Source organism: Oratosquilla oratoria, chromosome 16, assembly GCF_046742065.1.
Source record: "Oratosquilla oratoria isolate Oo_2021 chromosome 16, ASM4674206v1, whole genome shotgun sequence".
In the NCBI taxonomy this organism is placed as follows: Eukaryota; Metazoa; Arthropoda; class Malacostraca; order Stomatopoda; family Squillidae; genus Oratosquilla; species Oratosquilla oratoria.
The window spans coordinates 707,210-717,048 of NC_134792.1; the positions used below are offsets into that span (position 1 = coordinate 707,210).

General features: G+C 37.0%; 1 protein-coding gene across 1 annotated transcript; it reads left to right on the forward strand.

Moving 5' to 3' along the window:
• Positions 1-277: 277 nt before the first annotated feature.
• On the forward strand, positions 278-8,333 carry LOC143033721 (pre-rRNA-processing protein TSR2 homolog). Its single transcript, XM_076199205.1, has 3 exons — positions 278-481; positions 7,893-7,983; positions 8,199-8,333. The coding sequence occupies exons 1-3, from the start codon at positions 416-418 to the stop codon at positions 8,324-8,326; spliced, it is 285 nt and encodes a 94-aa protein (XP_076055320.1). The 5' UTR covers positions 278-415; the 3' UTR covers positions 8,327-8,333.
• Positions 8,334-9,839: the final 1,506 nt, after the last annotated feature.

Genomic DNA, 9,839 nt, shown 5'->3' on the forward strand with positions numbered 1-9,839 from the left:
CGGGTAAATTACGGGATTTTTTCCTCTCAATCCCTTATTAATTTCCGCAAGAAAGTTGCTGTACTTTTTGTGCTATAAATGCAAAAATATACTAAATGCTGTGCGAGCGGGTGAGACGAAACTTCACAAATACCAAAAATAATGTAATAACTATAAGGTATTTTATTTTTATTTCTCTAAGTGATGCAACCGATAACCTCTTACATCAGAACTATAAGCAAAATACTTATGGATTTGAAAGAGAGAAATAGAGGTGGGAGAGGTTATGAGTATTATTTACTGTTTGATAGTTTTTACTTTATCTATGAGAACTACTAACGTTCAATTGTTTACATGAAACTAAAAGGTGGTCTCGGACAGCTATCGTCATAGAAATACATGCGTCTTGTTGTTAGAACTCATCCTTATTTTCAAAATGACGAGTTGTCCAATATTTAAAACTGTTGTAGCATCTCTTCTCAATAACTGGGACGCCATCCAAGTAAGATTTAACAGTGTTCTTTGATCAACGTGTTCTATTTTTAACCCATTTCATTTGAAACAGTTTATCCTCTGGCTCAAGTTCTCAACTTAAAATGGAATTCCTGATATTTGAGCTGAAGTAGTTCTCATGCGATGCAGAAAGACGCTATGAGTACAATGCAATTTGAATTATCCATCATTTTGAAGGGTACAAAATCAGGCCTATTTTGTCTCAGAAAATCAGGCCAAAACGTGCGGTCTCACTATTCGCTGACCAAAGCCGACCAAACCCAAACAATGACGGTTTTAGCTCAAATACACAATTTTTTTTTTAGAAAAAATTAGCATATGGTTGCATTATTCGGCCTATTTTCTTTAAAATGTGTGATTTCCATGTAATTTGATCAAAGAGAAGTTACGTTTTTATCCTCTGCAAAATTACCGACCACAGCTACGAATACGGTAAAATTTTACTTTTGACCATTGGAGGAATATAGCAATACAAAATTAAATAGTAATTTTGTAAATTAAAATGTATCAACGTAATATGCAATTTTGTGTGCAGAAATGAAAATAAAAAAAGTTGCTAAAACAGATTTCTTAAGTAACGAAGTCGTGTACGACGAATGGTACGCCATGTTTGTTATGGTACATGCCGACGTCAGAGAAATGAAAGGACGATAAATTTGTCTAAACTAAACCAAACTAAACCAACCTAAACTAACCTAACCTAACCTGTGTTTAATAAATCATTACCTGCAAATTAGATGTCATCCGGCTCGTCATCGTGAGAGACGTTGGCGGGCTTTTTAACCATTCTCTTAGCTTGCAAATGATTTGTTATCTTTAGGTTAGGTTAGGTTACGTTAGGTTAGTTTAGACAAATTTATCGTCCTTTCATTTCTCCGACGTCGTCATCTACCATAACAAACATGGTTGTACCATCCGTCGTACACGACTTCGTTACTTAAGAAATCTGTTTTAGCAACTTTTTTTTATTTTCATTTCCGCACACAAAATTGCATATTACGTTCATACATTTTAATTTACAAAATTACTATTTAATTTTGTATTGCTATATTCCTACAATGGTCGAAAGTAAAAATTTACCCAAATACCGTCCGAGTCACTAATAGCCGACCAACGCCGACCAAACCCGAACAAGGACGGTTTTTGCTGAAATGCACAATTTTATACCAAAAACTAGCATATGGTTGCATTATTCAACCTATTTTCTTTAAAATAGGTGATTTTCATGTAATTTAACCAATGAAGTTATATTTTCATACTCTGCAAAATTACGGACCATAGCTATGATTTGTCCAGCCCTCATCCATGATCACTGGTGGAATGGATCAAACTTCACTATTAAGTTTCTTACTATTGTTTTATTAGTGTAATAGATTGCATATAGTTGAATTATTTGAAGTATTTCTTTGAAATGTGTGATTTTCATGTAATTTGATCAAAGACGTTATGTTTTAGCCTCTGCTAAATGCCCAACCACAGCTACGAATACCAAAACAAATTAGCACATGGTTGTGTTATTTGAACCATTTTCTTTAAAATGTGAAGTTTTCATTTAATATAACCAAAGCTATTTTTCTAACCTCTGCAAAATTACCGACCAGAGCTATGAATACAGTCAAATTACATGAAAATCTCACATTTAAAGAAAATACTTCAAATAATTCAACTACATGCAATCTATTACACTAATAACATTTAGAAACTTAATAGTGTAGTTTGATCCATCCCACTAGTGATCATAGATGGCGGGCTGGTCAAATCGTAGCTGTGGTCAGTAATATACAGAGGATCAGGATAAAAACTTTCAAATTACATGAAAATCACACATTTTAAAGAAAGTGGTTCAAATAATTCAACTATATACGGTCTATTACACTAACAACATAATAGTAACCTTAACAGAGTGAAGTTTGATCCATACCACCAGTGATCATAGATGGAGAGCTTGACGTTATTTGTAACTATGGTCGGTAATTTTGCCGAGGATAAAAACTTTAGTCAAATTACATGGAAATTACACCTTTTAAAGAAAATAGGTCAAATAATGCAACCACTAAATTTTTATACAAAATTGTGCATTTGGGCAAAAACAATCATTGGGTTTGGTCAGCGATTAGTGTTACCTGATAACCCAATCCGATAGGAAAAACTAATTTGCAATTACGATTTCTCAGCTCTCCCATAATACCCTGCCCTAGTTTTGGTATTAGTATAATCTGCGAGACTTGTAGTTTGTTTATTTGGGTCTGTTGCCCATTTAATGGAGTTTTTTTTTAGCTTATTTTTCACATTGAAACATGAAAATTTTTTTGATTTACTGCTGAATGCAGGCCGCCATGTTTATCTTACGTTTTTATGTACCAACATGGAACTGATGATGTGATTGGTTGAAATTTACTACAATCGTAGTTAATACACAAGTGACATTTTTATGAATTAAATTTCCCACGAAATGTAAATTTAGCCGTTTGAATGGCTTGTGTATAAAATGATGCGCTATTGGCGGATGTCATAGATGGTGGAGCCTCTAGCGGTGTTTGACCTAGCTAGAATAGCTCACCTTAGTAACAGACAATAATCACCCTTAAAAAGTATTGAGTCTGTGTGAGGATTTTGTAGGTTGTGGTCATTGCATTTCCAGTTATATATAAAAAGGAATAAAGTCGAGTAATATATCGCACACAAATCCAAATGGTTTCACTTTGAGGGAAATACCATCATCACCACAGACACACACTCACAGTCCACAGACCACACCCAACAATTCCTCCCCTGGAATCTGGATGTAAATCAATGTCCAGGGAATTAAAAAGACTACAACCGAAGGTAGATGCGATGGTATTTATGTTTAGAAGTACACACACATGTGATACAGCATTAGGAAGTTAAATATTAATTTTGTAAATTATAATTTAGATATGGGCGCATCCGCTTGTGGTGCCACCATCGCGCATGCACTGGTTACAACACAATCTTTTGCGGCCCATTGAAATAAGTATGTTTCAGTTTGAATGCTTGCAGTGTTCAGCGCATGTGCAGGGTATTCAAATTATCTTGTTGTGCAAGTGTACGCCCAATTCTTCAAAAACATATTTTCACCGACTTAAATGCAAATTTGGTTATTAACCTCAGCAAAATAGTTTTCCGAGTAAAAATCTAAAGGGAAGGCACCTAGAACAAAATACTTAATGTAAGAATCATGTTTTTTAGCCTATTTTCTCTCAGAAATGAGGAGCTTAAGATCATTGGCTATTCTACAGTTGAGCGTCATTTCATTACATGTAGGCATACGTGATGGGTCCAGGTCGTGTTTGTTTTTGTTTACACATGACATGTCAGAGATACTACTAATAATAGTTGTAGAGGGTGTTGTTCACAAATAATACTTACATTGTTATGGTATGAATTTTAAGATGTTGGACAGGCTATGCTATGCCTATTACATAGCCGGCTATGGCTATGATAGCAAATATATGAAATAACTATTAATAATATAGTCAGTATTCCATGTCCATGATCATGGGAAGTCTAGACTAGTAGAGGTCTAGAGACAAGACTTAATTTTCTTCTGGGTTTCATGGTAATAGACATGAGCTGTTGAAATAAGGCTGCTTATTCAGATTATCATGATTATAGATAACATGATTAAACAAAATAACTCCTTTGAAAGTAAACATACTTTATTCTTTTTTCTATTTCAGTAAATTGGTGTAAAAAATAATGCACCAATATCAATGTAAATTTAAGTTAGGTTCTTAGGATAGCTGCAGTACTGACTGGTTAGTGTATCGAGAGGAAAGCTGTTAAGAACAGTCAATAGTTTTTTTTTTCGAGAATAGTAGAGCCTGTGTTAGAATCAGAAATGGAGAGAATGAGTGGTTTGAGGTAAAGGTGGGACTTCGTCATGGATGTGTTATGTCACCTTGGCTGTTCAATTTATACATGGATGGGGTGGTGCGAGAGGTAAACGCAAGGGTAATGGGTCAGGGATTGGAGATGGTTAAAGAAAATGGAGGAAAATGGGAGATAAGCCAGTTGTTTGCTGATGACACTGTGCTTGTAGCAGGACGGGAGGAGGGTTAAGGAAGTTAGTGACCGAGTTTGGGAAGGTGTGCGAAAGAAAGAAGTTAAAGACAAATCTAGGTAAAAGTAAAGTGTTGAGATGTACAAGGGAGGAAAGTGGCAGCAGACTAGAAGTAAGTATTAACCACTTCTATATGACTCAAATTCTTGCACACAGCATCAGCTCCCATGTGTAATTTGCATCACACCACTTGCATTATAAAATATAAAGTCACTGCTATATTACTCATTCTCTTTTACTCTGAGTAATACTAAACACAGAGAACATTATCAATCCAGTGCACAGAATCTGGGGGTAACTCATGTGCAACTACAAAAAAATGTAATCAAGACACCGACGCCAGTGTGAATGTGGTGGGAAAGGGAAGAGTAGAGGTGGAGGTAGAATGTAGATTGAGAGAAGTAAATGCCTTGGTGGATTAAAAAGTGTAATGAGAAATAGACATTTGGGAATGGATGCTAAGAGGAGATTGGATGAAGGAGTGATTGTGCTGACAGCACCATATGGGGCAGAAACATGGAACATAAGAGAGAAAGAGAGGAGTTTGAAGAGGAGAATGGGAGTGGAAAGGGAGTTGGGAGATATGGTTGATGAAAGAGTATTGGGATGGTTTGGACACATGGAAAGAATGAGTGAAGAAAAATTAGTAAAAGAGGTGTAGAAGGCAGAGGTGGAAGGAGTGAACATGAGGGGGCGACCAAGGATAAGATGGATAAAGGGGCATTGAGAAAGAAGGGAATGTCTGTTGAGGAAGGATGAGAGAAGACAGAAGATAGGGGTGGATGGAGAATGGTTCTGTATGGATGATACTGTGATGCATGAAAGGGAGTGGGTGGGGATAAGAGGGTGGGAGGGAGAATGGGAATGGAGTATGTGGGGATGGAATGGATGGAAGTGGATGTTATGCCTTTTTTTTCTGGCTACTTCCCTTATAAAGGGGAAAAAGCCTTTGGTATATATGTATTTACATAAATTTCTGATTTCCATTCCTAACTGCCTTAGACATTTGACCCAGCCATAAATGCAGTGTCATCAGCAAACAACAACTGCCTCAGCTCCCATTTCCTTGCACTCGCACTAACCATCTCCAGCCCCTTGGATTTACCTCCCTATCCCCATCCATGTTCCTATTGAACAACCATGGTGACATAACACTACCCTGACACAGCCCCACCTTTAACTCGAAACATTCCTTCTCACCATTCCCAACCCTAACACAAGTTCTACTATTCATGTGAAAAGGTTTTGACTGCCCTTAAGGCCTTAACAAATTTCCTCCATCCCATATCACATCTGCAATACTTTTCACAACGCCTTTCTGTTGACTCTGTCATAAGCCTTCTATATATACATAAAAATGCCAAAAGATATACCTTTTGCCAAAAACTTCTTACCTGTCATGCATCTTCCCTTTCCTAAACCATATTTGTTCTCCCCAGTTATTCCTTCTGTTTCTCTTTTAATCCACTCAACATCCCCCCATATGTTTCTGAAACAGTTATATTCCTATTTTCCCCTTTTCCTTTGTAAGGTAGAACTATGCAAGTACTCTAAGTTCTTTGGCACAATTTCTTCCTTAGGCACACATTAAACAACCACATTAGCCAATTCATTATAACAGTTTCTCCCTTTTCCAGACAGTGCATGACACCTATCCAATCCAGGTACCAGCTTTCATAGTTTCCAATGCTTTTGTACCTTATCTTTTTCTATAGGGCTGACCTTTTCCTCTAACATCAATCATTTTCCTAGCACCTCCCACTACCACAACCCCTCACTACCCTCCTCCACAAACAAGACAACATACACCCTGTAAGGGTTTTGTGGGAAAACCCTGTTCACCATCCCATGGTGTTCCTCAGGTAGATGGAACTGTTTGGCCCGACAATCTAAGGGATGACAACAACATCAACAATCTCCACATTCAGCAGTTCTCTGAAATACCTTACCCATCTTCCTCTTACCTCCTTCACTTTCATTAACATCTTTGGATTTTTGTTGAAGTATTGAGTTAGGTGGTCTTTCTTGAAGTGTTTGTTTAGTTATCTGGGTGTGAAACACATTCACACCCAAATATCACAAGCCCTTCAAGGAACACTGCCTAACTAAATACTTCAACAACCCCTGGATATAAGTCCCACAGAGAAAACCATCATTCACCAGACAAGAAATACAATATTATGCCTAAGCTTAGGCTACCATACATCATTGAGGCAATACTATCTCAGAATAGGCCTGGCAATGTATTCAAGCTGCCCCAGAGGCAACCACCACACAGAATGCCTCATACAACAAATCCTCATACTGATTAAGTGAGTTGTGGTCTTGCCAGGAGGCTGTTGCTGGTTTCTTGGAGGCCATGGGCTTTCTGCAGGAGACCATGGGAACAGATTGAGTGATGTTTCCATCTGCACCATTTACTTTTTTTTCTCTACCTCATGCTTCTCTTCACTTCCATTTTTTTTTTTTTTTTTCAATCTCTTACCCTGCTTTACATCTGCTCTCTTGTGCTTTGTTTCTCTATTCTTGTACCTCTTGCACACTTCCCTAGTTCTACCCTCCAACCAATTCTTCTACCACTATCTTCATCTCTTCATCCCATGATTCACTACCTTTCCTGTTGTTCTCCCCATCCTTCTTTGCATAGTGGCAGAATTATTTTCCCCATTACCACAGAGGGGCCCAGAAGAGATAGAATAATAGAAATTGTAAATTATAGGTTTAAAGGAACAAGATAAAAGAGGGACAGCTTTAGAACAAAGTGGAGCTTTTAACTTTTAACATAAATGAATGATGTGTGACTGGTCTTTAAGGGTGGCCCAAAACTGTCCCTATAATATTGGCTTCATGTTCCATGTAATCAGTATACCAGTTTGGGTAGGAGGGGAGCAATTGCAAGTTGGCAGCACCTCATCTGTGAAAAGGTGTTAGAAATGTAGTTCAAGTTGTTAGAGGTCTTAGGCCCAGTCTGGAGACCAGGTGTCAGTCCTTCAGGGGTACACTTCCTGATGGAGGTGAGGTGGGTGATGAATTTTGAAAATGGATAGTTTTGCTGACTATCTTGCAGGAGCACCACATGCAACCCATTTATTATAGTGTAAACCATAAAAGTATTACTTAACCTGCACTTCAATGCAAAATAGATTATAAGGCTGTTGACAAAAAAAAAATCAGCAGTTTTTAGGAATTCTTCACATTTTAAAACTTTTTTACTACATGAGACTAGTATATTAATATGAATTTCCTAATAAATTTTGCTTATGTTACAAATAAATGGTATCCTATATTAGTCTCTGTTAACTGTTTCTAATTGCAGTTTGCTGTGCAGCACAGGACAGGAGGACCACAGAGTAAAGAGATTGCTGAGTGGTTGATTGATGTGACAGAGAACTATTTCTATGATAATGGTATGTACTTCATTTTATTCAGCTATAGATCATCTTCAGTTATAAGTAGTATTGGCTCTCTGGCAGTAATCCAGAGCTCAAATGAGTGAAATAGTCTGTGATTAGTAGAAGCTAATAGTGTGTCACATTTCTGAAAAGACTAAAGATATAAAATGTTTTATCCACATCCCCTTTTTCTTCTATTTCTTATATATTATTTTCTCTGCCCTTTCTAGAGGAATTAGAGGCTGATGAAGTTGCTGGGTTTTTGTCAACTATAATGGATCAAGAATTGAATACTTTGGTAGAGGATGGATCTGACTTAAGTGTAAGTATGATAGGATACCAATTTAAGATGTCATAGACTAAGGAAATTTCGAAATCATCATTCTCATTCTATGTTTATGATAGTGTATTTACCTAGTTGTATTATATGGGAAGAGAGCTATGCTCATGGTGACCCGTCTTTGTATCCTCTCAGCATCAAGTTTTTTTCTTAAAATCTTGAATAATGTTTACACACACTGTTTCCGTGTCTAATTTGTTCCAAGTATCTGTCACTCTGTGTGGGAAATCTGTTCCTTTTCATGTCCTCTTGTTCCATTTATCCCATATTAACAAGTCATTCTTATCTAAGACTTCCATTCCTTTCATTATTCTATAGATAGTCAGTAAGTCTCCTCTTTCCCTTCTTTGTTCCAAAGTTGGTAATTCTAGTTTGGACAGTCTTTGCTCATATGTCAGTTCGGAAAGAGTTGGTGCTAGTTTTGTTGTTGCTCTTTGTATTCTTTCTAATTTTTTTATATTCTTTTTGGTACTGGGTGTCCATAGTGTTGCTGCGTACTCAAGTTTTGGTCTTATTAGTGTAGTTAGAATTTTTTTTATAATTTCCTCGTCCAAATAAGCAAATGCCACTTTAATTGACCTCAATAAATTGTAGGTTTCTCCGAATATTTTATCAATATGCTTATCCGGTGTCATGTCCTTGCTGATCATCACTCCAAGATCTTTCTCCGAGTTTACTTTTTTCACCTCTTCTTCACCAATTTTGTAATCTTTCGATATTCTGTTTTTACTCTTTCCAAATTCCATTATACTACATTTCTTTATATTGAATTTTACTTCCCACTTTTGAGTCCAATTCCAGACCTTGTCCAAATCTTGTTGCAATGAGTTGCAGTCTTCCTCCATTTTTATCTTTAGTATCTTTGCATCATCTGCAAAGAAATTCATATAACACCTTCATCCATGTCATTAATGTATATGGCAAACATTATCAGTGCCAGTACTGATCCAAGCGGGACACCGCTTATCCACTTCTTCCCAGTTTTGAGAATTTATCTCTAATTACTTCTCTCATTTTCCACCCAATCAGGAAGTCTTTCATTCATTCCAATAATTTTCCTCTGATGCCACCTATTGACTCAATCTTCTTTATTAGTTTTTTATGTGGTACCTTATCAAATGCCTTTTGTAGGTCCAGAAAGGCACAATCTGCCCACCCCATCTCTATCTTGTATTATGTCTATTAGTCTTGAGTAGAAGCAAATCAAGTTTGTTGTACATGATCTTCCTTGTCTGAATCTAAATTTGTTTGGATTCAGTTTAGTTTTTTCTTCCAAATGCTTAACCCATCTATTTGTGACAACTTTTTCACAAATTGTTGCTACTGTGCTTGTTAGTGAGACTGGTCTGTAGTTAGATGGGTCTTCTTTGTTTCCTCCCATATACAGTGGCCGCAAAGAAAAAGTACACATTTTCACCGCAATAAAAATGTACACACGCGAAACCGCGTACATTTTTATTGCGTTCCCACCATAGGAATAGTGGGAGGAGCTAGGGAGTGACGTAGCACCCACGTGAAGGCAGCCGCCAGC